Source organism: Dermacentor andersoni, chromosome 10 (genome assembly GCF_023375885.2).
Source record: "Dermacentor andersoni chromosome 10, qqDerAnde1_hic_scaffold, whole genome shotgun sequence".
NCBI lineage: Eukaryota > Metazoa > Arthropoda > Arachnida > Ixodida > Ixodidae > Dermacentor > Dermacentor andersoni.
Window position 1 is genome coordinate 110,530,936 of NC_092823.1, and position 22,782 is coordinate 110,553,717.

At 48.0% G+C, this 22,782-nt stretch overlaps 1 protein-coding gene across 1 annotated transcript; it reads right to left on the reverse strand.

Annotated features, from left to right (window-relative positions):
• Positions 1–11,593: 11,593 nt before the first annotated feature.
• Positions 11,594–22,782, reverse strand: LOC126544660 (uncharacterized). The gene is made up of 4 exons (XM_050192107.3): positions 21,701–22,782; positions 17,722–18,284; positions 14,757–15,084; positions 11,594–12,955 (listed from the first exon to the last, which is right to left on the reverse strand). The coding sequence occupies exons 1-4, from the start codon at positions 21,977–21,979 to the stop codon at positions 12,683–12,685; spliced, it is 1,443 nt and encodes a 480-aa protein (XP_050048064.1). The 5' UTR covers positions 21,980–22,782; the 3' UTR covers positions 11,594–12,682.

Genomic DNA, 22,782 nt, shown 5'->3' on the forward strand with positions numbered 1-22,782 from the left:
CGCCGGCTCGTATCTAAGCCCCGTCACCCTTAGCGTAACGCTTGGAAGAACAAAATATGACTATAATATGCGAAAAAAATCGATGCAGTGAAAGATAAGCAGGACGATGCCATGAGCAATTTCGGTGATATAGCAAAAGCAGCAGATGATGTCTATATACTGAACTGTACATTAGCCCGGGCAGTCACGTACTCTTGATTGCACACGTAGTTTGGAACGGCGTACAGAAGTTCGACGTGCAAGTAGCGATAAAGTTAGAAAATTCTTGCAAGTTATATCCAATGGAAAACTGGTAGGAAAAAATGGAATAACAGTTGGTTAGACGAAGAGTAGAGGGGACATTATACTCGAAAAGATTGCGACTGTTTATTCGCAATGCGGGATCAGGGCAATGCTTCACTCCACTTAAACCAGACAACAGGATTGCTTTAGGAAGGGGTATATAACAAAGAATCCTATTCATGTAAGCAATCATGTAATCGAGAAATATGAGGCGCATAACTAAGTTCTCTATATTGCTTTCATAGATTAGGAAAAGATTCCATTCAACAGAGATACCAGAAGTCATCGAGGGGTTACTCAGTCAACAAATACCGGAGGTATTCGTGAATGCCTTAGCATTTATGTATAAAGATTCCACAACTTCCTTCATGGTTCACATAAAGAACGGGACATTACTGATTAAGAAGGAAGTCAAGCAAGCAGAGGCAATAAGAATTTCTTCAATGCCGTTCACTGCATGCTTTGAAATATTCAAGCTGCTAGAATGGGAACGATTACGTGTGAGGTTGAACGGGGAACATCTCGGCAACCTGCGGTTTGTGGATAACCTTACTCTGTTCAGCAGTGCTGCAAATGAGCCCGAACAAAAGATTGATGATTTTAGTGAACAATAAACAAAAAAAAAAGAACTAGGCTCAACTTTAAGAGACAGGATGACAGAAATGGGAATGAAGAGTGGCAACTGATATTCCAGTTCACACTAAAATGAGATGGAGTTGAGCAGGCCATGTAAGGCGTAGGGCGGACCACCGACCGACATTTACAGTCCCGGAATGGGTGCCAGAGGAAGGGAAGTGTGGTGAAGGGTGACAGAGGACGGGGTGATGTAATGGAATTAGGAAATTTGAAGGCAAAGAGTGTTACCAGGCGGCGCGAGAGCGAGGTAACGGGAGATCGATGAGAGATGCCTTCGTCCATCAGTGGACATAAAAACAGGCTGATGATGATAAGACGTGATTTTTGCAATAACTTTTGTTAGTGAGCTTTAGACCTGTTGTGTTTCCTGCTTGTTTTCGTGCTCTGTACATTCATCCTGACTTAGTTGATGATAAATCCATAAAAACTCCAGCACACAGACTTTATCGAGGGAAACATCTGGCTCAGGAGACGAATGAAGTTGACATGTATGCTTCAAAAGTAATCGGCCTGTCTTCGTGCCACATTACTGCTGTAGAAAGCAGTGAAATGATAACTGTTCTCTTTAAGAGCGGACCGTACTGCATGCATGACCACACACAGAACTAACCTCCAACAACGCATTCATTTCAGTTTTCACTGCCATACTTATAGTACCATTATACGTCATCGGGCACGTGCGCGCTTTTGTACAGTGCACAAATGCCCCTTAAGTTCTTGAAATTAAGCCCTGTGCTTTGTACCTTGTACCCTCTGTGTTCGTTTGTGCTTGCGCTACGAGAGTTTCCGAAGACGCCTCGTCTTCGGAAACACGCAACTAGCCCATATTTGCGTGGTGTGGCAACAGTTCAGCTGTGACGCTGCGTTGGCGAGCACCATTAGAGCCACATGGTGCGGCGATATGGATTCGTGTTCAATGTTTTTGTTTTGCTTTCGCGATAGGTTGGGGTGCCTCTGAAACGCTTTCTTGCGCACTGTTCGAAACTGAAGGACAATATTGCGGCATTTAAGAACGCTGAAACGGATGCAGCGAACAGATAAAGCGCCTCACACGAAACGATCTTTTCGTGCTTCTTTCTGTGGCTTCATTATGAGCCGATAGAACTTCTTAGAAGTAAAAATAGCAAACTTGCTCGAATCTCTATGTTTGCGAAGGAGCCTTTGCATGTTCGTTCCGAAACCTTCGGAGAAGCATTTAAATGTTCGGCAAATTAGGGGAGGGATTACAAGTGCCCCTGCAAGAGGGTTACAAATAGCACCGTTATCGAGTTTAACTTTCACTGCGCATAAGGTTTGAGGTACGAGGTCTGTGTGTTTGCATATAATGCACAAATCTGTTATGGAATGAAATCTGCGTGTAGTTACAGTGCTGTTTCTTACGGTGAAGCGTAGCACCACCAAATGAATGCTCGCTGTTGATTTTTTTAACTGTCACTATTGCTATAACTATCATCATGCGACTGCTCTTCAGGCTTTATATTATTATAACTATACAACTTAACATGCTTATCAAAGCGTTCTTGTGGAATCCTATGAACATGTGCTACAAACAGTCTGTTCTTTCATGAGAATGAACGAAAAATTGTGGAAACGTTCGCCAACATTATTTTACTTAAGCGACTTTGGCTCCCTGTTTAGCAGACAGGTGGCTTAAAGTTTGGTTGGAGTTGTCCTCAACTACGTTGAAATAGCTGCGCAGGATACTTTAGTTCGTCGAACATGTATTACTTTGTTGTTTTATTGTATTAACACAATAAAAGGGTCACATAAAAATGTAGACAAATTTATGAACAGTGGGTGAAGAGGCGTAGACTCAGCCTGGAGCCAACGTTTTGATAAAGGAAGCCTGAGTCTCTTATGAAGACATACACCCTTATCGAAGCTTCTGGAAGCTCTGGTTTCTTCAGGCTGTGGTTTTCCGTCTACGCCATGTGTGGATTACGTTGCCTTATTGTGTGATATTCCTACTTCTACCTGCTTAGAGTGAAGGTACAGAAAATATAACAAACGTTCTAGCCAGTTAAAACCCAGCATTGCCCGCACACCTTTGAGCAATGTGAAAGGGAGCACAAAATGTGTGTTTCATGAACGATTTCGCATGGAATGCGTTTTGGAACATATGTGCTAGGTAACGTCCTTTTTTCAACATCTAGTCTCATCAGTGAGTGTTGCGTTCGGTGCGAGTTTGGAGCGAGCATCACTTCTTGAATTAAACTTTTCGTGAGTGAGTGAGTGAGTGAATAAACTTTTATTTGGTCCAGCAAAGCGCGATAAAACGCGCACCCGGCTAATCCCACGACGGGACTGACAGATCTAGTCTGCCGGCCCGATCGCGGGCGCGCTGGACGGCCAGGATTTGATCCTCAAAGACAGGACTTCGCAGGAGCGCGTCCCACTCTTCCTTGGTGAACGTCGGGCCCAGCGACCCGCACTCCCAGAGCATATGAGGCAACGTAGCTACCTCACCACAGGCCACGCAAGAACAATTTGGATAAATCTCTGGATATATGCTATTAAGGGACGCCGGATTTGGGTACGCGTTCGTTTGTAGAAGTCTTAGTGTGACCGCCTGCGGCCTGCTTAGCTTGGAGTGAGGCGGGGGGAAAACCCTTCTCTCTAAGTAAAAGAATTTCGTGATTTCGTTGTGTGTGAGAGGAGCGTCTCTGTGTCCGGGGAGAGAGTCACCCGATCCGAGGGCAGCGCGGTCGGTAAAGCCACGCGCAGCCTCGTGGGCAGACTCGTTGAGGTTCAGAGGAACCCCCTCAATCGCCCCGACATGTGCAGGGAACCAAAGGATCGAGTGCATGGAGGTGTTGCCCTGTTTGGCGCCTTTCAGAATGCGAACTACCTGCCGGGCTACCCGGCCTTTCTGGAATGCCCTGATGGCGGCTTTCGAATCGCTATACACCCTGTCTCTCCGACCGTCTTGCATGGCGAGTGCAATGGCCACTTGCTCGGCCACCTCTGGGTTCGTCGTCCGGACGGAAGCACAGTTGATGACTTTGCCCAGCGTGTCAATGACGGAAACCGCAAAAGCCTTGCCGTCTCGGTATGCAGCTGCGTCCACGAAGCTTGCTGTGATTTTGTCTTTGTTTATTTGCTTTAGTATATTAAGTGCTCTTGCCTTGCGACGACCTGCGTTGTGAACGGGATGAACGTTGCGGGGCAAAGGGGTGACCACGATCTTCTCCCCTATTTCTCTGGGGATTTGGGTGTCTTCAGCCAAGTTCTTGGTTGGTGCGAGTCCGATCTCCTCGAGGATACGCCTGCCGGCTGGCGTGGTGGACAGCCGAGTTAGCTGGGCCCGTTCCTGAGCCTCGGCCATCTCCTCCATGGTGTTGTGTATGCCGAGCCGAAGGAGGTCCTCTGTATGCGTTCTGACGGGCAGCCCGAGGGCTCTCTTGAAGAATTTTCTAATGAGGGCATTAAGCTTTTCCCGCTCGGCTCTGAGCCAGTTGTGCATGGCCACCGTGTAGGTAAAGTGACACAGCACAAAGGCGTTGATGAGCCGAAGCAGGTTGTCCTCCTTGAGGCCACGATGTCTGTTCGTGACCCTTCGGACGAGGCGAAAAGCATTGTCGGTTTTCGCAATTATCTTGCGTAACGCAGTGCCGTTGCCGCCGCGTGATTCTATGAACATACCCAGGACTCTGATGGTGTCGACCCTGGGTATCGGGTCACCGCTCCGAGTGAACAGGTGAATGTCACTTTCTGAGACCGGTTTCCAGCCCTTGGGTCTGCGGCCTTTTTCTTTTCTATAAAGGAGAAGCTCAGATTTGGTCGGGGAACATCTGAGTCCGGTGGGTAGCAGGTACTGCTCTGTGACGTCTACCGCCTCTTGCATGGCGCTTTCCACTTGCCCTTCGCTACCGCCGGTGATGACTTTTCGTGTCATATTCATAGTTTTCACGAAGTACTTCAATGTGCTGCTCCCTTGAAACACTCAACATTCACCTTATTTGCATAAGCTAGATAACTGTCATGCACCACAGCGTAATATGTTGCTTATCCGTCAGCCTTGCAGCTGTGCTGCTGAAGCCATCGCAGGCTCAAAAGAAGAATCAAGCCAACATCGGAAATAAAATTTTTACAATATGAAGTGGCGAAATGTCGCACGGTGCTTAGAGGTGGGTGCACGAGACATTGCTGTAGACTGTTTTCTTTTTTTTTTCAGTGTAAAATGTCATTATTGCCGGATTACAATTGTGAAATGAAATCGGCATCTTTCCTTACGAGTGCAGTTGTGAAAAGTGGGACACTGCTTGTCGCACAATTCTGTTGCCTGACTAGTCCCACGTTACATCGTCTCAAGTTTTCCAAGAGCCTGAACTGCAATGTTCGCCAGCAGCCGATCCCATAAAGAAAACGACGTCTTCGAAGTGGGAAGCCTGTTCTCACGCACTGACACAGCGCCTATTCCTCGTTGTGCGTGGATCAACAACAGTGGCCTGACACGTCTTGTCAAAGCATAACGTGCCGTATATTCACCGCGTGAGGAATTTCGCTTTTTTAGTAATTGCTCCAGATTGTGTTCATTTCAGCCGCATAAAGGTGGTCCGAAAGTGACCGTACAGTATGAACTGAATAAGGCGCACCCACATGCCATGGGCAAAGAAGAACGGTGAAATAGAATTGCTCGACTTGTGGTGGCTGAGAGGAGACGATCGGCCATGTTTATTGAGGGAGTCGGCTTGGACACGGACGCAGGCGCGTTGACAACGGCTGATGAATAACCAAATATCGGGACCGTCCAGTCGGGCGTCAAGCGTGTTTTCTTCCGCCACATATAGTCGCCGTGATCAGTTGTTGACCCAGATGACCGAGAGGGGCCTTTCAGCGAGCAGTGGAAACCACGCACAGTGCGCGAAGGAAGGCGCTTCAACCGTGCATTGCTGCAATGGGAAGCGGATGTCGTGTGAATGTTCGCCGTCGCTAGGCGGAGCACCCCTTTTAGTGGCCTGTCGCTTCGTTTGGTTTTGCTGGGGTTTCAATGGGAAATTTGCGCGGCAATGACGAGCTGGGAAGTATTCGTTACGAGCTTTGATCTCCAGATGAATTTTTGCGAGCTTCTATAAAAGACGCACATTACGAGTGTGCAAGTTCTTGTTCGTTTCCTCCGTCGCCAGCTAATTTTGTCCGCCACCGTGGCTTCTGTCGTCCCCTCAAGCAGGCAGCACGCAGATTTCACGCGCGAATGCTCGTCCCGCCGCACTGCTTGCCTCGTTCAGGCCTGCTGATGTGATCTTTTGTGACATTGACTGCACTCTCGGTATCGATTATGGGTGCCAGTGCTCTGCATGGTTGTCTGGTAGGCGATTTACGCATTTTGATCAAATTTGTCGTGTTTCTCTTTTTTCTCTGTATCTCTCATCTCATATCTGTGCAGATTTGAGTGAACATTTCAATACAAATTTGATTTTGAACATGATGTGGCTCCGTCCCTCGTGAAGAAGTGTTGGGCGAGGAATTAAAGCGTTGCTTTTCCGTTATTGAGAAAAATGGCAAAAACGACCGGGTGGTCACACAGCACACCCATACAGACATGTTATGTCTGTGACGACTTCGCACCCACGTGGGAAAGAAGTGCTTTGTGGCCGTATAACAGCGGCTGTACGCTTCCTGCGATAAGATTTTAAATTTTCTGAGCCCATAAAAAGAAGGAACTGGCTGCAGCTATGGAAAAAAGGCCATACTTGAACCAAGAACCAACGCACTGTGTCCGCGAAAAGCACTTCTGTCCTCATTTTTTGATGAAGACGTGGACTGCTGAACACGATGGCGAACATCGGGCTAGCAAGTACGATGCGTCAAGTATGTCTTGCAGGAGTAGTTGCGACGATTTTTATGAACTCCTTAAGTTGGTCTTAACAGCAACCTCAGGCTGCAGGACCAAGGGACTTGCCTCGGAAACAGCTAAACTAAGCGAGGCCTCCGCGATCCTCTCTCCCTCCGGTTAGATCTGTTATGCATGACAGCAAACTACCTGCGTGGAAGTTTGCAAGACAATACCAAAGGTGCCCCTGGTCTGTCTTGCAAAAGTGGTATCAAAAACAAGAGCTCTGAATTCACTTTTTCAATGTGTATCCCTTGTTTGCTTTGCCGTCATTCACAAATAAAGAACACACTCGCTGACATTCAAGAATACAAAATGCCGGCAGTCAGAAGTCGCCACAAAATAAAGGAGCTTCGAAAGCATCACGCGATTATTTAAAAGCAGTGTTTGCCCGAAGCTCCAGCTCAAAACATTAAGATCAATGCAAACTACAGTCTGCACCAGCACGAGAAAGGCCAAAAGGAATGTTTTCGAGGGCGCAGTCCATCTCAGAACTCACTAAATGGCAATGACAGGTGTGCAAAATGTTTCTATAGCTGCTAAAAATGAATTTCAGCCCGACAGTTTTGAATAAACACAACAGTGACGCGCGCGAGGAGGACGCTGCTACTGAAGACGCAGAAAGACCGGCCAAATCCGCCACCAAGACCTGTTGCCCCTTGCGGCTGGGCTTGGCGTAACCAAACGTTTCTTGAACGCGCCGCCCGCGCTCCTCGGAGCACAGGCCTTGTTACAGTGGGGGTGGAAAACAGTCCACCATGCCGTTAGCGATGGAGTGGTACGTCGTTGTGTCAATGCGCTGGCGTCTACACTGGAGCCGGCTCCACCAAGAGAGAATTTTAGCGTGTCCGGTATTCGGAAAAACGTAATCGGACTCGGCGTTTTACCGGATGAGCGTAGGTGCAGACGTGAACCGCCTGCCCGGTGCTGCCACCTGGTGGCGTGGAGCCCAACTAGACCAACACAGTTAATATTGAAGTAACCAAGCGTATATTACTTTGCTGCTGGTGCATATTTTCAGAAGAAACGCGTTTACGCCGCGGCCACAAAATTTGCACCGGCAGCGAAGTAGAATACACTTGGTTACTACAATATTAGCTCTGTGTTTGCTTAAAACTTAAAAAAGAATGAAGTCAGGTAAAAAATTTAAGGACTTACCAAGGAAACGGATGATTCATTTATAAACCTCGAAACAGCGGCACAACATCCGAATGATTATGTCATACAGAAGAGGCTCCCAAAGATAGAATATTGGGCTTGGCTAGATTCAGCTCAGCCCCATGAAATTGTCCTTCTAAAGTATGTTTTCTTAAATGATAAAAAGCAGCGACCCGACAAGAAGTCTTTTATTATATCATCCTTACCCCAATATGAGCATAAGGATGACAGCACCAGAACAGGTCGATGCAAATAATCGTTTAACGTAGCTATTTGACACCGGAAATCGGTAAACATGACCAACTATTCTAGGTCGGCAGAACTTTCTACTTCAAGGAAATAGGAGGTGTCGGTAATCAGTTAAATTTGTTTTTTTTTGTTTTCTTCTTCTGTGCTTATTGACGTTTCATTGAAATTATTGTATTCTCAAAATGATCTATTATCGCTTTTATGTTTTTTCAATGCATTTTAATTATCTTTCTTCAGTTTGTACGACAGCCTAATTAGTCTTTTTGCATTTTGAGTAATTATGTTGGAGCAATTATACATTTTAATTTTCCTACCGCGGCCCGATTTTTTGGCCTATCACACTTATGGGCTCGCGCAGTAGTTGACGAGCATCATCATCACCGTACGACGAGAAACAAGCAAGACGAAGATGGCAGCCAACAGAGCGCGGAAGCGCTGCTTCGCCGGTCTCTTTCTGCTCGCTTCTGTGAGCTGCTACATGAGCAACAAAGACGCAGGAGCGAACACCGCAAAAACCACGGAAGAGGCCGACAGCGACCTGGCGTTCGGCGCGGGTACTCGCCTCGACACTTTGCCGACGCTGGGTGGCTGGGCAGTGCGTCGCGAGTGCCTATACGCTCAGGAGGTGGTGTTCTTCATCTACTCGAAGCCGCAGAACTGGAGACGCCGCGCGGCCATACGCGACTCGCTGTTCGAAGAGAAGGCCAAGGGGCTTCTTCAACTGGACAGGACTGTTTGTTGTGGATCATCCCCCGGGGGACACTGCAGATGGCTCCTGGACAGCTCTAGAAGCCCAGGTGACGGGAGACGTCTTGCTGATCCTTCGCGTAGGACGGGAATCTACACCCGGAAAGCTGCTGCTCGGAATGCAGTGGATTCGCCAGCACTGCGCCCGCGCTCTCTACGTCATCAAGGTGGACGACGACGTCATGATCGAGCCATTCGTGCTGTCCGAGTACTTGATTAGCAATGTGGAACCGCGAGGACGCTTGCTCCACTGTGCCGTCATGGCCACAGCCACCGGGAACAGAGTGGCACCGCTCTGGAGCAATGTGTTTGGACTCCAGGAAGACGTATCCGCTCTTTCGCTGGTACACAGCTTCTGCATGGGACGCGTCATCATCATGAATCTGCCCATCCTGATCGACTTGCTCCGTGCTTCGCGGCGGCTACCTCCTTGGTCCCGTTGGTCAGAGGCGGCTTACGTCACGGGTCAGCTGGCTGTAGCGGTCGGCTTGGGTCACGTGGATTTCGGCAGTCGCGTGGCATGGCGCGAGTCAGAGGCCTACTCTTTCGTCGACGGTGGGTGGTGGATCTTCTTTCATCTCCGGAGCACGTTTGCACTAACCACTCTGCGCAGAGCATTGTGGCACCAGGGCATTTGGAACGAGGCCCTAGGCGACGATAGGATCCGGAAAGGGCTGTAGCGTCGATACAAACCCGCGCAATACGATCCAGAGATTAGGTATCGTTACGATGACTGACGCATTGTCTTGGGTGGGGTGGACCTGTGGACCATTCGAGGACACGATAAGAAAAAAAAACTGTGGGCATAGCTTTATCTTTAGAGTGTGATATAATGTAATTGGACGCGATCGATGAAGTTGTGTGTATTTTCTTATAGAATGAAATTGTAGCACGACGTGAAGTTGAACATTTTTTACTGTAAAGTCAACATTACGTCGCTCATTCCTTGAGTATACGCGAAATAACCCGAATATGTTCGTAGAATGTGATAGCACATTCACTGAGTGCTTTCCACTGAAGAAACTGTGTGAACAGCAAATATGTGTTGAATTTAACCATTCGCTCGACATACAATGTCTACTGCGCAGCGCTGGCCCTCGAACCCGATACATGTGCATAGCTTGTTGTTAGAAACCTACTGTTAGAAACCTACTTTCAGAAACTGAACTCCGAGTGAGAAAGGGGTAAGCACTGCACACCGTTATTTAGTTGGGTCAGGAACTTATGGTTTACAGGATATCTCAGCTAGAAGGCCGTGCATGAAAGAAAGTATAAAGTACCTTTTACAATGAGGCATGACAGAGGTCAAGTTGCTCACTAGATACACTGCACGCCTGTAACGTGCTGCAATATTTGGATAGAAATACCGTGGTTTATATTTCATTGACGCGCAAACAATGGGAAACTTTGTCGTGGAGACCAATTCCAATGTTGAGTTCGTGACAAGTTTATAAAAATGGTTCCAGATGCTGACGTTTTGTTCGAGATTGAGTTCTTGGTTGCATGTCAGAATATAAGTGTACTTAAGTACGAACCAATGTGCTGTATTGCGGCATACGTATACGTAATTGGTAAACAGCCTATAAAAAGGGAACGTAGCACGAATGACATAACCACGTGATGTACGCTTGCTATGGGCCGTCCGTCTGATGCTTACCCATTACGCAGTTGTTCACTTGCCGGCTGAGATGCATACCTCCTTGCAGCATAGAATGAAATCGTTAATTTTATCTCTGCCAGTCTACCCATGGTGAGGCTTCTTTCGCAAACGAGCGGACAGAGTTTGAGAGGAAGATACACTTCCTGGTATGGAAGTGGATCATGGTCCTCTTATTAAAGTCGGGCACCTGCGCATTCCCGCTGCACCAGAGGAACCATCAGCTGTCGGCGCTAGCTGGTGGTCTCTCTCTCGAGCAGAAACCAAGCACAACACTGCTCGGCTTCGATAATCAGGCGACAGCTGGCACATCGAGCATGGTATGGCCGCCGAACAAGGCGCCACCGTTCTGATAACTGCGAGGCTTCTAGTTAGGATAGCGTAGGCTCACTGGCCTGGTCAAACGAGGGCCCCAGGTTTTATCTCAAACCACGACCAGGTTTTACTGACCAGTGGCGCTTTGTTCGCGTGGAACCAGCATATATTTTTTTTATGACATCTTGCTAGTAGCATGGGGTTGTCGGCTTCTTCTTTAGCATACATATTTATTTCGCTTACAGTAACTAGCACTACAACTCGTTCAGTCACTCGACCAGCCTCAGTGGATCAGTGAAAGTGGGGGTTCTGTTGTTGGAAACGAACCGGCGTTCCTGGCATTTTCGCTACTTTTTCTGCTGGTTGTGTCATACTGTACACAACGCTCAGAACGAAGTAGCGGGCTCTATTCTCGGTTGCAGAGATCGCGTTGCCATGGAAATGCAAATGCGCATGTGTACCGCTCTTTGGGTGCGCGTTAAATAAGTTAAAGAAGACCAAAATTTATCCTGAACCACCCGTTCTGTAGTGCACCTTGCAGCCAAGGTATAGTTTTGTCACGTAAGACCATGATCACACATTATTTGGTCAATCGGCGTGCACTGAAAGGAGACCACAGAAAAGGATTGTTAGTGGTTTCTATGCTATGCCAGACGACGCGAAGCCGACAACGAGTTTGTTGTCGAGCGGTACGTAGTATAAAGTATTACTCGACAAACGTCTACGTTTTTCTTTATTGACTCATGAGTACGGCAAATATTTGATGTACAGTGATATATACGGGTTGGGAGGCGTATGAAAGGATTGCATGTGTTGACTATCTTTGAATGAACTTCTTGAAAAGCGGATGGTGTGGACAATGTACAGGTATATGCCTCGGCGGGCACCTCGTTAATGTCCCCTGACGCCTTGTTGAAGAAAGGCAAAACATGAGCGACTGTACCGCAGTCCAGTGGCTTGTGCAAACTCAGATACGATGAGCAGGTAAGTATACGAAGGTGCCTTTCAGGGCGATATAAAATATATGAGTAAGGCACAGTCTAACAATGTAGAGATTGGCAGTGATGCAACCACGACTATATTCATTGCAGGCTATGCGCGAGTCTAGAATGCCTGATGGGCATGTCAGCTGAAACTTGAAGAAGCAAAGATTCTCAGGTATCACATGTTCGACTATCCTCATTTTAGGCATCGACTACCACTGCTAACTGAAGCGCTACTATACGTTCTTGCCTCGCTCGTGGAGGCACGTTATTGAAATTTTTTTTTTACTAAATTATCGCCTTGTACCACCGTCTTAGGCCCACTGCGTGATCATGTAGCTGGAAGAATGGCATCGAGTGTCAAGTAGGAAATTTTTTGTAAATCAAGCGATTGGACGGGCGGTTTAAGAGCTACAGTCTGTGCAAGAATGAAGCGGGAAAACAGTCCCTCAATGAACGATTGCTGCAGGAGTGTCATGGCGGAACTTTCTCGCGAACCCTTACTCTAAATAGCTGCCGATTTTAAAACTGTACCTATTATACTTTCTGAGTGCCAGCGCATATTGTCGAGCACTGTTGACAACCTCCCCACTGTACTTATACATACGCACTCTCTCGTCTTTCTCCTCCTTCTCAACACCACCATGATCATCATAGATCACTTCCTCTGCTACCATTTCCTCCTTCTGGTGAACTGCAGCACTCTCAGGCACTCCAGTTCGGAACAACAACTCTAGCTTTCACGTGAACAAACTATCCTTCTATCACCGACTCCGCTGATCGACATTGTGCGCGCTGATTGCCGGTACCTCACGTCGCGCGTCACGGTAGCACTTCAAAGCGCAGCCGCAGCTTGTCCTGCTCAATGTAACCGCCAGATTCGAGAGCCCTGAGGTCGACCGAGGCTGCGCTCAAGCAGGGTCCGTTGCCGCGCGAGCCTTCGGCGGGCCTGGCGTAGAGCGGGCCGTCGACCGTCTCCGGCATGATCTCCAGCGGCAAGCCGCTGCTCGCATTGCCAGACGGCACCACCAGCCAGAGCCGTACGTAGTGGTGGAACGGCCACATGAGTTGCTGGTCATTTTCGCCCCGCAGCACCTGTCGGGTGAAAAAAAAAATAGAGACAGTCATTCCCGCGATATTGTAGAGGGCGTTAACGCATTCACAGCGTAATCTTCCTTACTTACGAGGAACTGCTACTTGAAACCTCAGTCTGAACGCAACATCGCAATGAGTTCAGTGTTCGACCGTGCGCAGCGCGCGGTTAGTGTTGGACCGAGCAGCGCAGGTATCTGAAGAGCTAATTAGAGAAATAGAACCTTGACGTTGGAAGGAGGTAAGCGTCGGCCTCTCTGGATTACGCGTAAGGGAGGAGGAAAAAAATGGCGGCGCACCCATCTTATGGATATGATTGGCGGCGTTAAGGCGATTAGCAATCTGTCTTGTGATGGGCGTGCGACAATTGGTGATCTTATGCTTTGTGGTTTAATGATTAATAATTGGACAGGCGGTTTAAGAGCTACAGTCTGCGCAAGGATGAAGCGGAAAAACATGTTTATTACCACGTATTTAATTTTTGTATGTCCACATGCTATGGTCCCTAATGGGACTGGCAGTATTGAAAATAAATAAATAATAATAAAGACAAGTGACAGACCCAGTGACCCAATATCGCGTCAACACAGGTTTTTGAAGAGTGACATGTACCCAGTCGCACGTATACCATTTGACGGAAGTTGGCTTCAAGGAGCTTCCTTGAGAGCGGCACTTATCCAATGACTCTAGTTGATGTGAAACATGCTCATTGATGAGTGGCTCATGTCCATTGTTACATACTCAATGACCCATGTTGGTTCGACAGTTCGTTTTAAACTCGTTTCCGTTAGCACAGCAGCACGATGCTGTACCCATTAGACCATTGATTGCTCGGTGACGCTAGTTGGCAGGAATGAGGTTAGGTTAGGTTAGGTTACATAGACACTTGTAACGCGGTGCGTGAACCTGAGGCCGAGATCGCTCTTTGCTAGAAATGTCACGACTCTCCTCGTTTCACGCGGCGCACTTCGAGCGTCGTTCAAGGCACCCAGGAATAATTAGTTCGTGAAAAGGTCGGTCGCCAGACAAGAGAATATGACGATTGCTTTCCGCCGTTCTGCGTCACTATGAAGAAAGTCGCCGATGGTATGCTAGCTTATTTATAGAATCTCGCACCCGCGACTGTTAGAGTCGTATTCGCAGCGTATGGTTCGCAGGCACCGTCGCGACAAACGCTAACAATGGCGTTAGAAGATTGCCGTACGAAAAGAGTCTCGCCACACAGACGGCAGCTTTAAAACAACCTGCTATGACAACTTGTCTTTGAGAATAACAGAACCTCTGCCGCGGGGAGAAAAGCGCTGGCGAGGGTGGCAGTAGACTGGACGGAGATATTTATTTATTCATTCATTCATTTGAGTACCCTGAGGGCCCGTTAGGGCATAACATAGGGGGGGGGGGGGGGGACGAAAAAGTTCAAGTGGCATGTGTACAATGCAAATAATATATGAAGGAGTTAGGAACATTAAAAAAGAAGATCTAAACGTCGAGCAGGAACAAACAAAATAGAAGAAAAGAAATAAAGAAAAGAGAAACAGAATTAACAGTTTTTAGATAGTTTTGGCAGGCCCAAGGTGCCTTAGAGAGTCCATAGCCATGCAGTGAACTGAAATCGGGCGATAATAACGAAGATTTATTCATTCATTCATTAATTCATTCATTCATTCATTCATTAATTCATTCATTCATTAATTCATTCATTCATTAATTCATTCATTCATTCATTCAAACGTGCATTGGGATATCGACAGTAATGTTTGGTAAGAAACTAAGGCCTCCTCTTGATCGTTGGAATGTGACTCACCTGTAGCCCGAAGTGCATCCTGAGGCTGCTGCCATGCGTTTTGAAGCGGATCATGGGCTCGATGCGGTAGCCGAAGAAGTAGCCCGAACTACTGGGCACGTCCACTGTGCCGTCCCTGAGCGCGACTTCTTTGAGCGCCGCGTAGCTTCCGACACACCAGTCGTGACAGACGCTGCAAGCGACAGGACCCGGCGTAGCCGCGGATGGCTCGGACCTGTCGCTGCAACTCTCGCTCGAATCGCTGCGATGCGCGTTCAGACTCCTGGCCTGATAGTCTTTCCACGCCCTCAGTACTTCACCGATGCCTTCCCGAAGCTGCTTGACCGAGCTGCGAAGAGAGGGCATTTCGTGAGTAAACAAAAATAAAGCACGAATTTGCGTGGCTGATTACTACATAAAACGGCCACTGCTGAGCAATGAGTTATGTTTTGTGAGTTCTGCACAGGCTTTTCTGCAAAAGGTACCCACAAACCTGCTTCAATTTTACCTGGCAGCCCGTTTGACAGCCACCATGCTCTTCGCTTAAGGAGCAGCCCTGGTAGTGCTTTGCGTACTAGGATGGTGCTCTGTCTTCTTCCGGAACGCTCAGCTGATCGAGACAGTTGCTCATTACTCTGCGTGCTTGTGTGTATTATGTATAAATGCCACTCCTCGTGTGTATTCTGTATAAATGTGTTGTTTAAGGTATCTGAGTTCTCACCTAAAGCAGTACGAGGAGGCGAACACAGCGCAGGCCAGGCAAAATTTTTCAAATCCTATAAAACAAATAATGCTTTCGCTCGCCCGCTACACCGATGTGCCCAAAACAGATATGCAAGCCCTCACATTTAAAGCGCACACGTAAGAAACGCATGCAGTGAACGCTTTCCCATGTATGCCCTGCGATGCGCTGCCATGGAACAAAGTACTCTGAAACCCCTTAAAACTGGGGCAGCTGGCAATGTGAGGGATGTCACATGCTACAGGAGGCACAAAATAATTTGTTTGAGCTATTATGCTACGCGATGCAATGAGGCGTTCCGACAAAGTTATGCTTAGTGGGCCTTGTTAGGAATGCAGCAAGTAATTAATTATACTGCAAACAAACTCATGTTTGGAGATTCGTGGTGATACCAAGTTAACAATGGAAAGCTGACCAGGTAGAAGGCTCTTAAATAGTCTTAATCGTACGACGCACAGTTCTGGAACCCTCTGCCTTGCCGGGTTTCTTTTGTGGACAAGTCATCCGTACGGCTCTCAAAACATCATTTTGTTTTGAGTGTGCACTGTGACCTGCTGCATTCTGAACAATAACATAGCCCGAGCAAAGTTTCCCGCCGAAATCTACGGTGGTCCAGAGATTTCATGCGCCGTATGGTTGCCACCACCCGCTTACAAAGACCTACGCGTTGAACTTTGCTAGTTAAAGCACATGCTCATTCGTGTTCAAGCAACAGTGACGACAGAAATCCATCTCTGCCCATGACGTGCCGTGACAGCTTACTCACGAGTTGAGTTACACAGGACAGGACATGTACACTCTTCCAGGGTGGGCAGAGGATAACGTCAAATATGTCATCAGTGATTCGTTGATTAAATGCAAGTTTTTCTTCGATTTTTTTTACCTGCCGCTCTGCTTGCGCAGATATCGGGCCTAACAAGCATTTCAGCTTCGCCACTTACTGCACTACACTTCAAAATCGAGGACATGGGTTCAAATCGCGGCATCGATGGCCGCATTCTTATGGGAGAGGAGAGCAAGAACGCTGTTTTAGCGTGATTTCGTTGGAGGGAACATTAATGAAGATCACTTCGCGGTCTACAACAAGCCGGTTCCCGACACTACTGCATCTATCAGAGCTCTTAAGTAGCTTCAATATGTTAAACCTCAGCGTTTCTCTTAACCTATACCTCAGAGTAACTAAATGGAATATTTTACACATATTGTCACTTCTTGAGTGTCCTGAATAGAGCGAAACGAAAAGTAGGTGTAGGTGCGTCACGTTGAAGGCTGCATGCCAGACAAAAAAAAAAAGAATGTGCAGATCCCACGCACTGTGGCAATCGATGTATGCGAAGCTTTGTCTGCTGTTTGCGTTCGTTGACGTTATTTGGCGGTGATATATAGGCAGCATACGGCAGTCACGACGGGATGTGAAATGTTACCTTGCCTGCTCCGCTTGCGTTCATTGTTCTTGCTCCGTTCGGCGCTTTATGTGAGCCTTCGTCTCGTCGGCACTAAGTGCACGCTTCGGCGCCGTTCTGGGTTGCAGCGTTAATTGTAGCTCACAAAACTGCCTCCTCCTCCTCCTCTTACTCTCTCTCTCTCTATTCCTTCGCTAACATTTTCCCCACCTCGTCCCTCAACTACCGTTGCTGTTGCGGGTGAGCATGGAGACAAGCGCGGCAGCTCCTGCACAGCATTTGTGAGGGGTCACGCCTAGTTAGGCGTCCTGAGGGCATTGTGCAGGTGCGACGCGGCGTAAATCTTGACGCGAGCTTCTCTGGTCGCCTTTCCTTCGTGCCACACTCCTGTTATGTACTAAAACAATGTCGTTAAGGACCCCATGTCGCAGAAAACCCGGTGTCGACGCCGCGGACGTCGCTTGGCAAATAATCATTCTGAACCACAACAGCGCATGCCTTCCACGTTGCACATACTTCCTCTTACATTCTTTACAAATTTATTCCTCGAGATTTTGAGAATGACAGCTCATAAACGAATATCATGAAACAAAATACCGACAGCGCATGCCTTTTACGTTTTTGTGGCATGGCCACGTCTCGACCACGTCCCGACTCGGCCGGCGTTAGTGGCGTTTGTCTCGACTACGTCTTGACGTGGCCGGCGTTAGCGGCCTACCGGACAGCGGCAGCCGCAGCAGCTCACATCAGCAGCAGTGGGAAAGTCGAAGGAAGAGGCAAAGAAAACTTCGCTTTCAAAAACTGCAAGCACTGGACAATCTTGATGTGCACAATCGAATACCTGCCATTACCCTCTCGGTGTCTCAAGGATCGCCGTTTGCCGCTCCTATCTGAACTCTCACTCCGGGCCTCCACCGAACTTTTCTCCATGGCCTTCAGAACAGCGAAGCTTTGCGCCAGGAGTTCCTTCAGCTCCTTCAGGTCTGCTTCCAGAGATTCCTTCTGCGTAGACGCGAGCTCCAGCGCCGCGGTGGCCTGTGCCAAGGCTTTGTCGGTCTGTCCACTCATGTTCGTGACGCTCCATTCGTTGCACTGGATTTGGGCGTCACACGTAGCCGGAACAGTCATGTCCTGCACGGCGGTCGCCAGGCATTCGGACTTGAGGTGCTCGACGACTTCGCTGCACTGGCTCTGGGCGTCCGTCATAACCGGGACCGTCGTGCCCGGCACGACGGCGGAGCGGCATCCGGACTTGAGGTGTTCAACGACGTCCCTGTGAAGAACCGTGAAGCCGCACCTTGAGCAGGAAGTGGCGTGGAAGGCACACTCGTTGCTGAAGTGGTCTGCAATCTTGGAAACTTCGACGACGGCGTCGCAACCATTTACGTCATTCCAGCATCGCACCTGCGGGCAAAACGGATACAATATCGGTATTGAATGGAATCGAAATGAATGTCAAATCAAATCGGTGTCCGATACGTTGTGCAGCGCAGCTGATGACAGAGGCGCATACACCTGTTTACGTTGGTTCAGAATCGCACCAGTGGGGACCGAGGTATAGTAACGACATGAAATTGTAATGGCCTCTCGATGTTAATTAGTTTCAAATCGAACCTTCAGTCGATACGACGGGTGAGGTGGCTAATCGGTGTTGTTGAAACCTGGCGGAATTTTTTGGAAACAGAATGAAATTCATCGCCTGTGCTGTATCTCCAATGTTTCGTTTCTTCGAATTGTAATTAAGAAAAAAATGGATGTTACGCAAATGCTGCTTTGATAGGTATATCATGCTCCTTGTCGAGCATAATGTGCTCGAACAGGTGAACTCATCAAGCACAGCGGTAAATAAGATTGGCTATTTCTTCATTAATTACATTAGGGGCGCTATAAGATAAATGCATTCCAAAATGTTTCTATTCCATTTCTGCGATAAGTCCTCCACGATTTGTCAAGCTTTTTCGAGCCACCCCTACTTCACCTGTCGGTCACGTGACGTCATGAAAACTACAAAAATTCACCATCCGAAATGAAATGTAAAGACTAATTATGCCTGATTAGACCAAACAATATAAAAATTATTATATCCGATTCTACGCCTTTTCGGCATTAGCCCTCCGGTATTGGTCCAGAGTTTCCTGGCTGCGCCCACGCCACATGTCTGTTACACGTCGTAATTTGACCGTGAAAACTCGCCACGTAAAAGTGACGTGCACGCGTTAAAGATGCACTGACATGCCGAACAAAAGAAAATAGTTATTTCTGATTTCACACCTTTTTCGCCATTGGCCCTCCTCTATTGGTCAACATCGCTTTTCAGTCACTTTATTGGCCAGATTATTGGTAACTTCGCCTTTCTGTGATGCGACGTCACCAAACCGCGAAAACTCATCCCGTCGAAGGTGCGTGTGCGCATTAAATATCCAGTAATGTGCTGAACAAAACTGAGCTTGTTTCCGAATAGCCGCAGATTGCCCTGTGCCGAAAGGAACAGAAGTCAGCTGCACGCCCATGGGTATTTGTATGGCACTGTCGACTCGGAACTGCCGGAGAGAACGAATTTATTTGCGTATGATAAAAATTCGTGCGTGGCAGTAGAACGTTATTGAGGCCTTTCGACACGTATACAACACTGCACTGTTGACACTCCATCGCTGAGGATTCGTTTTAGGGGCACCTCTAACCTGCCGTTGTACGACGCCGCTGTTTTTGACGAGCTACAGCAAGCTAAGCAAGGGGAAGCGGGCCAATCGCAGACACCGACACCCCCCTCGTCATTTGTTTGTGTGCTTTCGCTGCGCTAGGGCGACCCTACCGATATCCTCTCCACTGCTGCGTGCTCCTCGCCTCTTCTCAGCCAATTAGACAAAAATATGTCTCAAGATAGGCTATGCTATTAACGTTGAAAGCAAACTAAAGGGATCTATAAACGAGGAGAATGTTTTATTGGGCTGTTCAAAAAACCCTGCTGGTCACCAACCGATGCTTGCGTTGGTAGTTACGCCGATTTGACGTCAGCAGATAGGAATAATAACAGACTGGAATAGTTTTACGTTATAGGGTCCTAGAATTCATACGCCTAATGCAAATTTGAAGTCGTTTAGTGTACCAGGCACGCCCATTTAGTAGGTCGTGGTAGGAGTGATGTAGCAGTAGGCCGGTTTTGTAGCCTGGTAGTCGAAGCCTCTGTAGCAACTCTTTCGTCGAATAAGGTTCATCGACAAGCGTGTGTAAGTACAACGTCCTGAGCAAGCACAAGCTGGAAGAGCATTGTTTCTTCGTCTAACGAACTGGTGCAGTCATGGGAACACTAAACGCTGCACATAGCCGTTTGTAAATCCCTTTTCGCGCAGCAAGTCAAGTAGCCCATTTGGATACGCAGTAAAAAGCCGGCAAGACCATATCCCGTCTCCAGATACTTTCAAGCTAGGAGCAGACTGCTTAAAAATGGTTTAAAAGTTGGCAGTGAAACCCATGGGGGCTCCAGTTAAAACATTCACAAGGAAAAATAATTTTAGTACAGCAGTTTTGATGAGTGTTAGGTGCAACCTTTTGGCTTACTTTTTGAGAAGGCATATTTCTCAACATTGGTGCTAGGTGCAGGATTTATAGGTTGTGAGTAATGAGTATCCAATATGCACTTCCTGGCTTCAGCTTTGCAGTTAACGCGCTTTTCATAAGCTTGTTAATAAGATAGCTAATTTCGAACTTTAATAGTTCATGCTTTTGATTATACAATTGCTTCGCGCACCCAATGTCTGCCAAGGATCGGCTTGTGCAAATGGAAGCAACATTTGCATATGTAGCATAGCTTTCTTATTTTTACATCAAATTGTATATAACATCTTGTGAGTCAGTGAGCTCCCAATCGTCTCCGCCTTTGAAGGTACGTAACTTTCAAGGAGCGGCTTATTGTGAGGTCATCGACTTGGAAGAAAACTTGCATTGTATGACATCCACCGGGCATGGCCTGTGCGGAACAAAAGACATTGTAGGCTCATTACGTGAAAGCTTTATTGATGAATGTGATGAGTCATAATGCGGACATGCGTATTTTATTTTTGTAATTTTTTTCTGCTCCCTCAGTGTTTATAAAGCAAACGCAGTGGTCGCACACACACAGTTACGCGTTAGTGAACATTGGGCAAGCACTGGAAAATTGTAGAATTGACCTGAACAAGGAGGAAGCTATACTCTACGTTTTCGCGTAACTGGTGCACTGGTGTCGTGCTCCTACAGTTTGTGCAAGGAGGTTGTGTATATTCGAGCTTTTATATTTATAGTGTGCATGCACAATTTACATGGCATACATCCAGCTAGAGCCCGACAAGACAAGGCCCCTTATAAGTAATTACTTTATTTATTTCTGTGGCATTCACTCTGGCCCAACGATTCCTTTGTTTACAAGCAGCTGATCACTTGTATCTCTCGCTAGAAATGCAGCTATATACACATAGTTAAATAAGTGCAGTTATAGAGTTGCGTACAATTACATACGTCCATGCGATATACAGTTACAGACTATGTATACTACTTAAACTAGCATGCATAGGTGACATGTACCTTTCAAGGACACTGGGCGCGTAATGCGTCGAGAAGCATGTGGGTAGCTGATTGAGTTACTTCGTCATCGCCCCTCGCCCACCCGCACTTTCCCCTATCAGGCCCTGTGTCCGTGTTACATTGTCGTGCAGTTACCGGCCGACGAGCGCGCCTTATCCTTTGGTTAACCCACTCTCCCGGCTTTGAAACCGAAATTTTGTCTCTCACTTCGCACTGTCGTTAAACAGGTCCGCGCAAGAGGAAAAGGCCTAAGAGCTCACCTTCCTCCGCATGAAGCTCTCGAGCGACAGCGATATCCATTCGGCGTCTTCACGAGCAAAGCCCTGGCCGTCGATGGGGCACACGCCCCCTTGGCGGAGACAACCGTCGAAGCACAGGCCGCAGAGCACGTGTGCGCAGGGCAGCTGCACCGTCGCGTCCGGTATGAGGCCGCACAGGCTGCACACCCGGACCGAGGGCACGGGACCCACGAACCGCGTGGGCCTCCAGTCGAGCTCTCGCGAGTACCCGCGCAGCGTGTAGGAGCTCCGAGGTGCCATCGTCTCGGCGAGCGACGTTTGCAGCGACGTTCCGATGAGCTCAGTGCCACCGGGGGCTCCTCCGAGGACTTCGCCAGAGATTCTCCGAAGGGTGTTATCGACTCTTAATCAATGCGTAGAAGATAAGGTGCCGCGTTTGTCTTTCCGTTGTGCTTGGGCGGCTACGCTATGCAGGAGCGGCGTAGGCTTCACTGATAGAGTATCGTAGTCCCATGGTAACGGTTTCATTAGCGTCCTTGCCTGTTGCTCCCGAATGGACTGGCACGCCTAAACTGCGATTTGTAATCACTAGGCGCAGCGACAAAGTGATTACGTACTTATCGTGAAGGGTCTGTGACCACTGTCTGCAGGAGAGTGAATGACTCATCCACCGAGATCAAACCATGTCTTCCACTTCGTTTGGAATCCAGTTATCGCTGTTTGCGCTATGCCCGCGATTGACTACGAGTCGAGATGATGAGAGCAGCAATCATCTGGCACGCTGACAAGGCGACTCTCATTTCTATAGTTGAGGCTTGAGGACTGCGCAGGAGAAGAGACGACGCATCGATATTTTGACATCGTGGCGCGACATGTTAGTTGTCCTCAAAAACTCTCTCGACAAGAGGTCCGCGACACGCTGCAGCTTCGGTGCACACAAAACGCTTGCTACACACGCCGATAAGCATATAACGTGTCTTTATCCGCACCACGTTTCCGCGAGTGCTCAGGGGAGTCGCTGCGTCAGCGATAAGGTCACCCAATGCAAACAAGCTTGCTGCTACTGGCTCCCCAGAGCGTTCTCCAGAAGCCTCGACGTGAGG